We start from the raw sequence: 15854 nt of genomic DNA, 5'->3' as shown, positions 1-15854 counted from the left end.
GGGAGGAAAGGAGGAAAGAGGGAGGAAGAAAAGGAGGGATAAACGGAGGGTGGGATGAAGAGGGTGGAAGAGAGGGAAGGATGAAGGACAAGGGAGGAAGGGGAGGAAGAGGGAGAGAAGGAGGGACAAAGGAAGGAAGACATCTTCAGCTTCAAAATAAAAGTCCAGTGTCCTGTGTGCAGACGTCTTCAGCTACAAAATAAAAGTCCAGTTGTTTTCGTCTTGAACCTTCTTTGACTGCACCATGTCCTGGAAGACCGAGCATCTTCACCAACCTCAGCAAGTTGAACCAAAGCACCGATCTGTTGAGCAGTCCCTGAAAAACTGTGGCCTTCAGACTTTGAGGAACTCTTTTCCACACCTTGGCTACAGCTGATGGCAGCACTGGGAACCAGATGTTGGTTCAGAAGATCCCTATTTTGTCGAGTTGAAAAAAATAAAATTAATCCGTTGTTCACCCACATCGATCCAAACAGAGTCGGCAACAATCGTCCGTCTTCACCCGGCGTGCTGCTGTGAAAAGGCCAAACCCAGCTGTGACTGAAAGAGCTGTGAGGATCTGATTAAGTTCTTCACACGTTCTTTCCATCAGCTTGTTGCTCGACTTGATAGTGTTGTTTTTTTTTACTACACGATGAAATAAACTCGTCATTAAAACCGATGAAAATGTTCTGCAGAGCCGCAGAGTTGGAGGATTCGTGTTGCCGTTTCTGTCCTTTCACAGTTTTCACGTTTCTGAGGAGAAACCGCTCGAGTCGAACCAAAACACGACTGCGTTCAGAAAGTTGTTAATTGGGATGGATAATGTTTCGATTGTTTACTGTAAACACGTCGAATGAACCAAAACTCCAGATGAGATTTAGTCTATAAAAACGGTGTCCACATGAACGTTCAGTTTTTCTTTGTAAGAGTGTGTGGGCACCGCTGCTTTACTTGAACCCAAACAGAATCCTCGACCTCCATCTGTGCGCAGCAGTGAAGAACTCGGGAATAAAAAATTAAAACCTCCTCCATGTTTTGAACGACTGTTTGACTCGACCAAATCGTGCCAGCTGGATTGTTTCCTTCTTGCTCTGAAGTTCACCCTGGAGATCTCGCCCCGTGTGCGTTTGTGTTTGTTTTGAAGGTATCTGAAGTCTCGTGTGAAGATCATGGTGGACGGAACGCTTCTGATCTCCAGCCTCATCCCGGAGGATTCTGGGAACTACACCTGCGTTCCGACGAACGGCCTGTTGACGCCGCCGGCCGCCTCTGCCGTCCTCACAGTGATGCGTACGTACAATAACGGCTTCTTCTACGTTGGTCAGCGAGAGCACGACTGTGGTGTTGCTATTTTAACGGTTGAATTATTTGCGTTTAAAAAAAGTAAATAACTAAATATAAAGGCATTTTAAACCCTTCCCACACTCTTGCAATATTCTAAACAATGTTTCTAAACTAAACTCTAAAAGACACAGAATGTCATGATTTCAGCTCTTTGCAAGCACTCTTGGCCACGCCCACTTCTCCGCTCTGCACGCTGATCAGCTGATCAGCTGCAGCAGGAAGCTTATCCTGCAGTGTGGGCTGTACAAATGTGCAGCAGGTGCTAAATAATTTCAAATAATGTGTTTTAAATAAACAATCCATGCCGATCGTGCAGCTCATCCATCAGTCAGTCACTTGTGTGTCATGTCTGATCTTATTTTGAAAAACTGCGATACAGCGAGTCTGCGATAAATGAACCGCAAAGTAGCGAGGGACTTTATTTATAAATGAATCGAGTCGAGGGTGGCATGATGGTGTAGTTGGTAGAGCTGCCTGTCGGATTGAATCCCGGCCTTCCTGGCTGGAGTTTGCATGTTCTCTCCGTGCATGCGTGGGTTTTCTCCGAGTACTCGTTTCCTCCCACAGACCAAAAACATGCATGTTAGGCTGATTGGTAACTCTAAATTTTCCCTGCATGCGAGTGAGAGAATGGACGTTTGTCTCATGTTGTCTGTGACTGATGAGCTAAAACTTTAAATGTATAGCTTTAGCAGAATTTGTTAATCCAAAGACATGGTGGAGGATTCTGTCGGGATGAACGGAGTTCGCAACGCTTGGAAATTCAAGCAGATAATTATCACATATGAACATTAGGGTCTGAATGGTCCCAAATTTATCCTGCAGCGGGTCAGCTACCCTAAACGTACAGCTGATGTCAGACAATGAACATAAGTGTAAAGAACATCGGATGGTCCATACAAAAATAGAAGACTGAGGTGTCCACATTCAAAGATCTCTGATTAGTTCTTAGAGATGTTTAGAACAACCTAAAGTTCCTCCAAAAACTTGAGTGCAAGTGTACCCAAAGCTGGGGTACAAAAGCCCCAACGGTGTGTTGGGTTTCTATTTCTGTTGGTCCATTTTATGGCTTTAATTTCTAGACCATATGAAGACGAAAGGAATTTAGCATTTTTAAGTTTTATTTGCAATGTAAGTCTTTTCACCCAAGTTGTTAAAGAACTGCACATATTGCAAAACTGTCTTTCAGTTTCTAAGACTGTTTCCTGCAGAATCATTTTCCCTTCCTTGTGAAAACATTTCATATTTATTCATCTCTTCTGTACGCCTTGTAATAAAGGAATTGGCTCAAAGTCTATATTGATACAACGTAGCAGAAGTCGTGTTTAAACTTGCTCCGAGCTGAAAGCTGCACCTCAATCTTCAGATCTTACAAATGAAACATCTATTTCCTAACTGTCCTCAGACCCAGCCCTGGCTCTTCAACTGCCCCAGGAAACCTACCTCCCCACAGGTTTGGGGGGGGTGATCCCCTGCCCGGCGGTGGCTCAGCCTCCACTTCTGCGTGTGGACTGGATGAAGGATGGAGGACCTCTTGATTTGTCCTTGGTAATTAAAAAAAAAAAAAACTCAAATGGAAGCACATCCTCATAGTTTGGTCCCTCATTAAGTGAAGTGACATCACTGTGTGATGTTTCAGGGACGCAGTATCTGAATCTATTATTTTCCTTTTAGCAGAGAGATCTGTGACACTGCTGCAGCTGGGTTTGAAGGATTTGCAGAAATAACCCTGCAGTAAAATACCCACTACCCCATAAGGATAATTATTTTTTAAAAACATGCTTTACTTGTATTAATATCCCCATTTTTCAATATGATGATTAAAAATGCACGTTGAGGATGAATTGATCTTATATTCCGTACATCTATAGATGGACAGGAGGTTTCCTCTGACATTTGCTCCGCTCACTGATGGAAATGTCCTCCCTGCTTGTCGGTGCGCGGTCGTTCAATCACCTACATTTTAATGGATACGGCTAATGTGCTCAGTCTTAAAAGCTTGGAAGCAATCCCTGAGGAGTTCCTCTCCGTCGTCCCTCACTTTCCCTTCCATCTTCCGGTCACCTCATTGGAGCGATGAGGGAAAGCGCCGTTATAGATTAGGACACGGGACTTCCCTGCATTTTAAAGCTCCACTTTTCCAGATTGGAAAATTCCATCCCCGGATATTGCTCTCACTCCAAGTAAAAGTTACTATCACAACTTTTTTTGCATGTTAAAAAAAAAAAAAAAAAAAGCGCTTCCTCCACATGCTGAGTCGCCCCCCCTCACCACTTTAGTCCGAGCGACGGACATGTCGGCGAACGAGGTGCACCGTGGGAGATTTGACAAGTTCCTGTTGCGAGGGACACACGAGCTGGAAGTCTGGCTGTTATTCTGCCAATTATTCCACTTCCATTGTGGTTGTCACAAGCTCGCATACCCGCTGTAATCACCGCTTCAATCCGGGGAGAATAATGGCAGTTTTGACTTCATTAAACTGAGTGGGGAAACTTTTTAGCATAACACAAGCCTTTTACTGTTTCGTAATGGAAAAGAAAATGACTTTTACTGCTTTTTATGCCGGTTTTCAAACATTCGTCAAAAATGTTGAGAGTTTTTCTCTTATGTGTCTGGATTAACTAATTTTATTTTAATTCAGCTCTTGTCGTCAAAGCAACAAAAGATCATGTTCTATTTTATTGTTTTAAATAAAAAATGACTACTGTAACATAAATAAACAATCCATCTATCAGAAGCAGTGGAATAATTGGACACTGGGGGCATTTAGATACTTCACTGGCAGGCAGTTATCTAAACATTGATGAATTAATATAGCTGCCAGAGTGAGATGATGATTGTTTTCCTCTCAGTATCCAGGATGGACCTTAAAAGCTGATGGCTCTTTGGTTCTGGCCACGGTCAACGAGGATGCAGCCGGCGTTTATTCATGTACTCCGTTTAACAGCTACGGCAGCATGGGCTCTTCTGGATCAACCAACGTGATCCTGCAGGTTGGTGTGCTCAACAGGCCACAGCATCACTCGGTATCACCCTCCACCGAAGGTAAAGCGTCAGCGTCTTTACCTGTGCCTGGTGGAGCATTAGCAAAATATCTCAAATCAGTTAATGGAGTTCAATTAAATTGTTCCACATCTATAACTAATTAAATGTTTAAGTCAGTTTAATTGAGGATGGCTGCCTCGGAGTTTCCCAACTTCTGAGCTAGAATTTGAGCATCATTCCTCTGACTTTAAGTATTTTTAAACGGGCATCTAGAAAGCTGGAAAGAAAATGGCGCTCTACTACCGCAGAAGAATTTTATTTAACTTAGAGGGATAGCCTGCTAACTTATAAAAAAGCTCTCCGTAAAGTTAGAACTGTATATTATTCATCTTTAATAGATACAAATAAAAATAACCCTAGGTTTCTGTTCAGTAGAATAGCTAAAATAATGAAAAGTCCTATTTCTGTTGAGTTGTGCATCACTACAACTATAAGCAGTGATGACTTCATGAAATATTTTTTTATAAATAATTTCAATTAGGAAGAAAATGCAAACCATCCTTCCTACTATCACCTCTGGTTCCCTGTCAGATGAGGCAACTTTAAAAATGTGACTAGAACCTGATTTATGTTTGGACTGTTATTGTCCTGTTGAGCTCTCTGAATTGTCAAAAGTAATGGCTTCATCCAAACCATCAAAGTGTCTGCTAGATCCCATCCCAACCAGTCTATTTAAAGAGGTATTTCCCCTAATTAGCATCCATATTTTGGATCTGCTTAATTTGTCTCAAATAAGTGGTTACATACCACAGTGTTTTAAGGTTGCTATAATTAAACCTTTACTTAAGAAACCTAATCTGGATTTCAGGAATACTGGCCAATAATAGACCATCTATTCACCATAACCATCATATCTAATCTAACATTCATCTAAGAAATTCTCGAAGAAAAAGTTGCATGTCAAAACATCTGCAAAAATATAATCTGAGGAGTTTCCACTGTTGCCTTTGTGCTTGCTCAGGATGGGAGACTGCGACTAAATGAAGATTCACCGTGTCTGCTGGCTTCTTTACTTCCTTACATAGAAACCTTTTGTAATTGGCGTTTAGAATGTATGTGGATGTTTTTGTTCAGTGCCCTGAGATAACTTATGTTGTGACTTGGCGCTACGTATATAAATAAACTGAATTGAATCCCCAATGTCGTGCATCATATTTGCTCAAAATGTTGATTTTTACTATCAAAATCAACTCTGTTTGTTTGTAAGCAAAATATCTTTTCAACCATTACATAGAATTTGGGAATGTTCTCAGACCATAATCATTGGACGTAGCTCTACAACTCTTCAACATCTGAGGTCAACGCAATGCAAGACGGCGTAACAAACGAATAAAAATGGCTTCAACTCCGTCAATCTTAAATGTACCGAGTTAACTTTGTATGGTAGTAGAGGAGAGTCATCCTCAACACACTTTCATCCCAGCTTGTGAGAACACAGAATTTCGAAGGTTTGATTAAAAAAAAGAAGTCTACGGTTTTCTAACAAGGTTAAAAACTTAACCTGGTTAGATCTTTCTGGATTGTTCTTCTCTACATAAAATGCTTTTATTTTCAGTCTAATCTTTAACATGAACAGTGGCGGGTGATGTGCATTCTTTCATGCAACGCTACACCTTTTAATTTAGTTAAAAAATGTTAATTCATAATTTGAATCGTTGAGTTACGGATGCGCCCCCATGAGCTAACACCAAACGTTTTCTGCAGTTTTTCAGCAGTAATTTATTAAACACAACGGCATCTGTCACAGCCAATTAAAAATCTTTACAAGAACAACATTTTATTGACCTTTAAATGCTGCTGTGTGTGGCCCTCTGACATTAATCGACATCAATTCAGGCTGACTACAATTGTGGCACTAGTGGGGAGTTAATTGTGTAGCTAATCCTGTTATTATTAAGCTAATCTTGTCCAAAGCAGTAGTAATCCAGTCTCAGAATCCATTGTTGGCATTGCTGCAGCCTCTTTTTGCTTTGGCAAATCACAGGACCCCCCGTCATTCGGCATCGGTCCAGAGGAGGAGTACAAACAGGAAACGGGGCGAACGCTGCTCATCCCCTGTCAGGGAAACACGGACTCAACCAACAAAGTGACCTGGAGCAAGGTAAGAAACGCATGATTTATTTTTGGCATGCTGAAATCTTAAGGTTCATGTTGTTTATGGGGGGGAAAGGTACAAAACTTGTTTTTCTTGTAAACTTGAGAAGAATGAAAGTGGCTCATAGCTTGGATGGAAGGATTGCTGCCATTTCTCCTCAGTCCGTCTCGTAATTGGTTCTCCACTAAAGCAAGAAGGGCTGAGTCAGAACTCTCTCCTTGGTTGGTTTCACAGCTGCATGCCTTCATAACAAACATCTAGGAAACTGGAAAGGCGTTTTATTAAATGTGGAGAACTTTTCCTGGAAAACGGGTTTGTAAAATGCCATCGATCGGTTTACAAATTAAGCCCTGGTTGTTGGTGAGTGATGCAAAGGAAAATGTTGCTCTGGTCAGGGTTTTCCTCTTTCACTTTATCCTAGATTCTTTTCAGCAGTCTGCTTCTTTCGGTAAGATGTGGTGATCCGTCCGTGGTGACATTGTCAACAACTGTCTTTTTGTTTAACTCACTGGCACCATCTTTGTCGATCATGTCACTGTCCTGCGTGAGAAACTGATCTTTTCAAACTTGGCTCTTGCCTCTACCTTGCAGTCCTTCAAAAACTCGCCTTCTGAGAAAGGCTCGCTAGCCTTTGTTAATTTGAGTGCAAGCAAAAAGCTTGCCTTGGTATTTCAAATTCAAGTTCAAGAAGCTTTATTATCCTCAAGGGGCAATTTGTTCCACAGTCAGTAGACTAGACAATGATGCATTAAAATAACCATATGGAAATCACGGTTTGTTGAGAAGCATGATCGCTACAGGGATAAATGAGGTTTTTAGTCTGTTCGTCCGGCAGCAGATATCTGCGTCCCGATTGAAGCAACCTGAACTCACCATGGAGTGGGTGATCAGGATCTGCCAGAATCAGCCTGGCCTTGTTCACTGACTTGACTCTTGAATCAGTTTGTAAAAATATTTAGCCGAGGCCGTAATTTATTCAGTCGATCTCTCAGCAGTAGCGGCCTGTTCTTGTGTTGACTGCTTGCTAGCGTAGTTAGCATGCGTCGTGGCAAAGTGACGGCTGATGGTATATTTGAAAACTGCAACAGTCTCTTGGCATATCACACCTGATCGGACATCAGTGGAAAAAAATAATTTGTTGTCCACTCATTAAACGCTCAGTACTCCGTCTTCCGTTCGTCGGTCCGCTCGTTTTCAAAGAAGGGCTCAAACCGCAAAGTGAAAAAGTTTAATCAGAAACATCAGAAAAATCTGTCTGAGTTGACCCTGTCCACTTTTAGCTCAAATATTTATCATTATTGGCAATGTCCACACAAGTGACCTGGATGTGTTAGAAAAGTTGTTTATCGACATCGACTTTGCATTTAATCCTGAATAAAAAGCCAAAGGTCATCTGAGATCATCCAAGGATCACATGAAATGCCACGACCATCACTCAAACGAAGGTCAGTGTGGCTGGAGTCGCCATCTATTGGGGAAATGTGGGTTATGCAGATCAAAGGCAAAATGAATCATGATGCAACACAACCTGCATTTGGCTGATAGCAAGTCAAATCTACAGAATAATTTATTTATAAACGACTCTTGGTTCAGTTTCAATAAAACAACCTTTTTTTTTTTTTTTTAACCAAGTAATCGTTAGTTGTTGTTTTTGGCGTTCTTAAACGAATTTTAGCCAAATTATTTAAGATACATAGTTGAACTTTTTTTGTCAAACAGGACTAACTTTAAAGCTTCTCCGTGTTTCTCACAGAGCTGCTTTTAAATTTTGAAGTGGAAAAAAAAAAGTCTTGTATTTCAGCGCTGCATTTATTTGACTCGTGAAAACCCATCGTGCACCGGGGCATGCGCTCATAAATTGATCCAAAAACGTGTTGTAAGGTGACTCGCCAAGCCCTCCCACTCTATAAACCTGCACTTGACCTTAACTCGTGGTTCAAATTAGCTGTCAGCGCTGCATAATGCAGGAGGCATGCATTTAGACAGCAGCTGGCAAAAAACACAACTTATTTTGCCAAACGATTGTATTCCAGATCCATGTCATTGTTTGGTAACGTCCCTTCAGAATTTCTTTTAAGTGCAGCAAAAATGGAAGGTCTGGATGGAGGTAAACACTTGCTTGATGCGTTTAAGTCCCTTATCTAGCCTGCCTTTAGTCATCCGGAGAAAAGCTGTGGGATTTGATCAAATCCCTCGTGTTCGTACACCTTGTCCATGTGTTCCACTTCACCAGGTTAGAAGTCACATGACGGGGTAAAAGCCTCTGACTGCTATTCCGTCAGCTCGAGACGGACATTAAACTACAGCAAGTGGTTGATGAGTGTCACAAGTGGAACCTCTTTGTGCACCGAAGTTATTCCGCTGCAGAGACGCAACGACTGACGGGTCTGAAAATGACCGTGTCATGTCTTTGTGACCTGCACCCATTTGTCAAATTCAATATAATAGAATCAATCAAAACGACTGTATAACCTAAAGTTTACTAAATTAAGTTTGGCACGAGGCTGCTCTTTATCAGTCTTCATCATTTCACGTCCGGACAAATTAAACATGTCGCGACAATAACTGCTTTTAAATGTCTGCTACTTTTTAAATTTACAAGACCGCTGGTGTATCCATACGATGCTTTTGTACTTCAACTCCTCTTAGAAGGAGGCATTGTGGGAAAATGGTTATGAATACAAAATGCAGCAATTTGAAAATCCCTTAGATTAAATATTAGATAATACACTAAGACATTTTACCTTTAAAAAATCTAAATAAAGATAATTGGGATTCACAAAGGGGAACAACTTTAGGACATGTTGCTATCGTAAAACTCCAAATTTTCTTGTTTTATTCCCGAGTATAGTTCTTAGTTTTAGCATTTAATGTAAAATGGTGTTTTGTTGGGCTTGTATTTGGATTTTACATCTGATTTGAAATTAGGGTTGCATTTCAAGCTTAGACACTGTTGATGTCTAATATAAGTATTTTTTTTAGTCAAATTAACCTAAGCAGCCATTCAACATTGACTGATCAACCTCTAATATCAATATGGTAAATGTTATCCAAACTTCAAAAACTTAAATGCCAAAAACTTAATTGTAAATCTGAACTGTGTAATATTCCCTAAAACATATATTATTGTTGTGTGAATGTTTATGAAGCATTCACACTATTGTGAGCCATTTTTCTTCCAAATGTTATTCAGAGTGATTCTCATCCTGCAGTTTTCAACTATTTCAACAAATCACGAATCAAAACGTTCGGCTCTTTCAGGACAACCCTGCTATGACTTTTGGTATTGGTGCAACTTTAGCTTTTTGAAATATTCAGACTTTTCTGCCATTTTTTTCCTCATAGAAAATGAATTGAGCTCATTTCCATCCTTCACATCTTTAGATGTGTTTACAACCGTTTACTGCTCCTTTCACATTTTGTTCTGCTTCAGCTGCTTTCAGCGTCCTTCTGCACTTTTAAACTTTTTCAGCTACTTTCAGCTGTTTTGTGCTCCCCTTAAATTCTTTCAGCCAACTATGACATTTTTGTGCTTCTAACTTCTTTCTGCAAGTTTCAGCTTTTTCTGCTATTTCAGCTCCTATTTAGCCGTGTTTTTTTTTTCAACTAACTGAACATTTTTTGCACTAAAATTTTTTTCAGTCAAATTCAGCAAAAATGTGCTCTCTCAACTTCTAGTAATTTGAGATTCTTTTCTGCCTTTTTAGCTACTTTTCAGCAGTTTTTTGTTAATTTCCACTTTTTTGTGCTCATTTCAGATTCTTTCAGCCTAATTGGTCAAATGTGTTCTTTCTACTTTCTTCTGCTAATTTAAGCTTGTTTCACATTTTCAGCTACTTTTTTTTATTTTTTAGCATTTTTTAGCTAATTTCAATTGATTTTGGATGAATTCAAGTTTGTAGTGGTAATTTATTGTACTTTCAAATTGTTATGCTAGTTTCAGCTTTGTCTACTATTTAACTGTTTTTATGCTACTTAAAGCTTTTTACCCCCCCCCCCCCCCCCCACACTTTTTTTTTAAAGCCAATTTCTGCTGTTTCCTTCTGGAAGTTAAGCTTCTCTCTACCTTATCAGTGACTTTTCAGCAATTTTTTGCTAATTTAATCTTTTTTTAGTTCCTAATTTTTGTTCTAATTTCTGCTTGTTTAAAAATAATTCATAAAATGTGTTCTTTATGTTTTCTTTAGGCTTTTTCTTCATTTTCAGCTCCATTTCAGCTGTTTTTCCAGCAAGTTGTTCTGCAACAACACTGCATTTTCACAGGAAATGCACTTTCTCTAGTTATTATGGTGATGAATGAATTCATACCAATGAAAGTCCTGTGAATATTTTTGGTCTTTTGCCATGCTGCTGCTTGTATTAAGAGTTTTGTGCTTATTTGTTAGGTCGACCCGGCTCGTCCCATTTCTTACTCCATTGAACCCAACGGGTCGTTGCTGCTGCAGCCTCTGATCAAAGACCACCAGGGGGAATGGGAGTGCGGCGTCTCCAACCGCGTCGCCTCCATCAAAACACGCACCCGAGTTTTCGTCCTGGGTGAGTCTACCACAAACCAGCGATGATTACATGAGCTCTTCGCATGTTTTAGTTTAGATTGTCCTAAACTGCTGCGCTTGTATTCTTGTGTAAGCGCGTTTTATCCAGCACAGGCCGGATGCCGGCGCCTCCTCTCAGCCTCCGACGTATAAATGTGATACATGAAGAGACGGCCTCCAACCCGTCGTTGAAGTGCTGGTCGGTTTCTATAAACTGCTCTTCTTCCATTACAGGAACCAGTCCCCATGTGGCCACCTCTCTGTCCGTCTCTCCAGGAGTGAAGGAGGCCAACGTATCCTGGGAGGCAGGCTTTGATGGAGGATCAGCGCAGACGTTTTCAGTTTGGTGGGTGTAAAGCCTCCTACTTTCTTCTCGAGCTGTAACCATGGCAGCCATCGACAGCCCTGGTATTACTCTATTGATCTCCTGAACGAGGAATTCATTTATCTGTTATCACCTCTTGGCGGCTACAATATAAAACGTTGCTACAGAGCAGAACTTTACAACGTTGTGGTCACAATCGAGATTTACTGATGAACAGAAGACGCCGTGCTACACTGGTTTTTGTGACTCGTTCTTTTTTTTTTATTGGTTTAGAGAGAAGATGCTGGTTTATTTTATTTGCTTGAAGGCTTAAAGAGACATCGCTGATGTAAATGTTCTCGAACAGCGAAAAACAAAAACACGAATAAGTATTTGTTAAATACATTTCTGTGAAAGAAAAAACTAGTTCTAATTGGAGAATTAAACTGAGGATTTGGAAAACCTTAGGTCAACAGGATCCCAGTGGATCCACAGCATGAGCTGAAGAAACCGAGCTGAAAACGTCTGAGAGGGAACAAAGTTGTTGGTGCAGCAATATGAAAACTCAAAAATATAACGAATGCAAGTGCAATGCTTCAAATCCTGTACGTGGTCTCTCTGGAAAGGTTATGAACAGTTAATGTCTTACCTGTTCTAGATCACTATTCAATCAAATGGTTCAGTTCAGACAAAAATGACGAGCTAAAGTCTTGTCTGAGCAGAGTCGAGACCCAAGCGGCGTACAGCCATCTTAAAATTAAACAAGCCTTATACGTGAACACTATTCTATAAACCTTTAAAATGTTTTTTTTTTTTTATTTCCAAAGGCAAATAGCAACTCCCTGTAACACTTCCAGTGCAGCTTTTATGATGGAATGATTGCAACATTTTTTATAATTTAGTCAAAAGTATTTGCATAAATTAAAGTTTTTTTTTTTTTTTTAGATTGGAGCCGTTTTAATAATTGAAGCATTGTGGAAAGGTTATAACCAATTATTAGATTTTTGAATGTCCTCAGGAAAAAAATATTTTATTTCTGGTTAGCCAGAGGCTCCACTCTGAGTGAAGACCATAATGTTATTTTAAAACGAGTCAAATCTAAGAAATGTAAATTTGTTTGTGTAATTAATCTGAATAACCACAGGCGGTGGGAAAATTGCTTAAACTCCTATAAAGCTTTTAAAATTAGAGTTCGCACGATCCACTTTGGTGTACTTGAAGTAGCTGTTAGCTCGTCAGTCTCGTCAGAATAAAATGTCTTCAAGTTTTCCTCACGAAGACCTCACAATAACACCAGACAGCCTGTTTGTTCTTTGTGACGTTGACTGAATTCAATTTTACAACTACCATAATTTCTGGACTATTGAGCGCACATAAGCCCCGCCCACAAAAAAAAAATCCAATTTACTTTTATAAAACAACAACAACAAATGAGAATTGAAGCCTTCAGGTGCTTCAAACGGTGTCACGAGACTGGAGCAGGAGCAACAACCAGGACGAAATCAGCGGAGAAGGGTGAGGGGAGGAAGGGGGGGGGGGGGGGGTTAGAACACCTGACATAATTGGAGCGGCTCTATTCACACACAACCTGCTGTTCCTCTCCAAAATAGTAATTTTATTAAGTGTTTACAAATGTTGATGTATAACAACCCGTTAAATTACACCAAAATTCAGGAAATGGCATCTGTTGTTCTGTTGTTTTCTCTAAAAGCCCCCCCCCCCCCCCCACACACACACACCCCGGCTTGCCTGCTGTTCCGGCATCAATCGGTTTAAAAATTAAGCCCTGCATTGGTGGTATAAAGCTCGTTAGCGCATTAAAAATAAAATCCATAAATTAGCTGCAGCATTGTATAGGCCACGGGGTTCAAAGTGTGTGAAAAAAGTAGCAGCTTATAGTCCAGAAATTACGGTATCTGGATGTTTAACATAAAGTTCAGACAGAAGCTATTACCGTATTTTGTGGACTATAAGGCGCATTAAGTGAAACAACAGCCAGATAAGTCAAACTTTAGGCAACTCATTCACAATAACTCAACTTTGTTCACTTGTAACACATAAAATTGCTTTGAGCTCAGTAATCACAACCAGAATACGTAAGGTGCACCCGATTATAAGGTTCACTGTTGATTTTTGAGAAAAGTAAAGGATTTTAAGTGCGCCTTATAGTTTGAAAAATACAGAAGCATTTGCACCTTTTCTTTTGCTTTGTTTACATGTATTAACTACGCAGAATTAAAATTGTCCTTATGAGATATTTTGTAGCTTTATTTCAGTAATTTCTCCATTCTTCTCCAGCAACACACCACTTGACTTAAGTCGAAGTTTTGATCTACAAAGTCTCTTTTCTTTCCTCCATTTCTGAAAAGGTGAATTATTATTTTTTTTTTCCGAGAGCCTGAGGGTCAAACGATTGTGTGAAACTTCAGCTCTGATAGAAACATGAAAATCACTCGTAATTGGAGCTGCGAGTTCTGAGTAACATCAGTGATCCATCAGCGCCGTCTGCCACCGTACGCCGAGCTGATGAGCATCAATGATTAATGAAACCTACTTTTCTGTCATGTTTCATTGAACTCCAGAAATCTCTGCCACTCTTCTTTTTTTTTTTGTGCTCACACTTCCTCTCTTGCCTCTGCAGGGTGAAGAAGAGCTCGATTAGTAGCAAAGACGGGAAGCAGGACTGGTTCTCGGTGCCCGTGCCCCCCTCCTCTGGCAGCAGTCTGCAGGTGTCGGGCCTGTCTCCTGCCACCGACTACCAGTTCAGCATCCTGTCTCAGAATAAAATTGGAGCCGGACCCTTCAGTGAGATTACTTCTGCACGGACTTTAGGTCAGTACCACACCTTCATTTCTCTCAGTCTGACTCCTTTAACTTATTTTGGTCACTGATGTGGGAAAAAACACTTTAATTTACTTATTTTAACGTTGAAAACACACAATACATGAGTTTTTCCTCTTCACTCCTGTCTATTAATAATAATAAAAAAGAAAATCAGCTGTTTAAAGATAAATCCAACCAGTTAAGATGAATAATATTATGTGCTTCTCTGGGATCAGTCACTTTAATATTTTAAATACTTACACGTTATTATTTATTTACATGCAATTTATTTGAGTGTTTATTGAATACTATTGGTAAAAAATTCATTTAAATCAAAAATTTACAATTTGTCATTAAGCACTGATGTGACTAATGTGTTATTTTTAAAATTATTAGGTTATAGTGCTAAATGAATCGTTGCTATTTTTATTTAAATGTTGGAAAATCAGAAATTGTGCAACATTCTGTAAAATCTTGTCAATATTTTTCTGACTTGAACTGTTAAATAGCTTAAAGCAATAGTTCAACTCTTTTGACGTAGGATTCTGTGAATATATATATATAAACAAGGAATATCTTACCTGCTGTAGATAGATCTTTGAAGAAATAATTTAATTCTGGCCATGAAGGCAAATCTAAAATGGATCATCTTAAAACTACTCTAAACCTATAAAAGCCCATTTGGCTCATGTAAACAGTATTTTATAAACCTTAACTTTGCTCTAAATAACTCATTTTACGGTTGTTTACAAGCGCAGAGAAGCCACAAAGAGCACATCTAACAAAACGATTAGATTAATTCTGTATTGAGGAACTCATGACGGTTTGAAGGATTGTTGGGCCACTCTTGAAAGCAAAGGGATAATGTTTTATTCTTTTAGCAAAATATTGCATGAGCCTATGAAACTGTCAAAGTAATCAATGGATGATCTACATCCGTTTAACTTGTGGAGTTAACAATTCAAGATGGCCACCACAAAAAAAGTGGCTAAAATTCTGTTTAAAAATACAGATTAAATGTGGTGTGGTAGCAGCTGAGCTTCGTCCCCAATGCATACTTTGAACACAAACCATTTTGCAAGATTTTTGCGTAAATCTTTAGAACTGTTAGAGTGAACCCTGTTGGTCTGTTAGCAAAATATTTCATGAACCAATGAATGGACAACAGTTTTGAACTTAATTCAATTCTGCAAATTTAGAGCTAAAAATTTCTGCTGGTGGTAGCTGACAGTCATCCCCAACATGTACTCTGAGTGTCAGAATTATTATTTTAAATACGACTTTATTTATAACAACACTGTTGGCCAAAGTGCTGTAGACTGATAACACATGAAAGTAAACATAAAAACAATAATCTAAGAGAAGATTAAACTGGAAGTCAGTCGGCGCAGCGATTTTAAAGATACTGTGCTAAAATTTTGTTGTGGTAGTGGAGGACAGACAATCACAACATATACCATAATTTCCAGACTATTGAGCGCTCCTGAATATAAGCCACGCCCACTAAATTTAAAAAAGGAAGAAAAATAAAAGTTTCCCCCTCTCCCCAGTGGACCAATGAAACTTGGTTCTATTTCTATGTTTGTGTTCAGTAATTTCATTGAGTAGTTTTTTTTAACCTTTCTTTATACAGGTAGTCTCACTGAGTCAGGAGGACCCCCCCCGCCCCCTCCACGCAACACAGACACCGGTAGACCCTAGACACTTCTAAACGAGTAGCCCTACG

The 15854-nt window shown here is 39.6% G+C and overlaps 1 protein-coding gene across 1 annotated transcript in view; it reads left to right on the top strand.

Annotated features, from left to right (window-relative positions):
• Nucleotides 1-15854, top strand: part of igsf9a (immunoglobulin superfamily, member 9a) — a gene marked incomplete at its 5' end in the record, with an annotated part of 80501 nt that overhangs the window by 43889 nt on the left and 20758 nt on the right. Inside the window, 7 exons of the mRNA XM_037692067.1 lie at nucleotides 1127-1272; nucleotides 2732-2874; nucleotides 4179-4319; nucleotides 6356-6472; nucleotides 10852-11002; nucleotides 11236-11342; nucleotides 13888-14137. Of these exons, the coding sequence (XP_037547995.1) occupies nucleotides 1127-1272; nucleotides 2732-2874; nucleotides 4179-4319; nucleotides 6356-6472; nucleotides 10852-11002; nucleotides 11236-11342; nucleotides 13888-14137 (1055 nt within the window). The remainder of the gene's footprint in view (nucleotides 1-1126; nucleotides 1273-2731; nucleotides 2875-4178; nucleotides 4320-6355; nucleotides 6473-10851; nucleotides 11003-11235; nucleotides 11343-13887; nucleotides 14138-15854) is intronic.

This window comes from Nematolebias whitei, chromosome 18 (genome assembly GCF_014905685.2).
Source record: "Nematolebias whitei isolate Nwh7 chromosome 18, NemWhi1, whole genome shotgun sequence".
NCBI classification, from domain to species: domain Eukaryota; kingdom Metazoa; phylum Chordata; class Actinopteri; order Cyprinodontiformes; family Rivulidae; genus Nematolebias; species Nematolebias whitei.
This window is presented reverse-complemented; position numbering and strand designations above follow the sequence as displayed.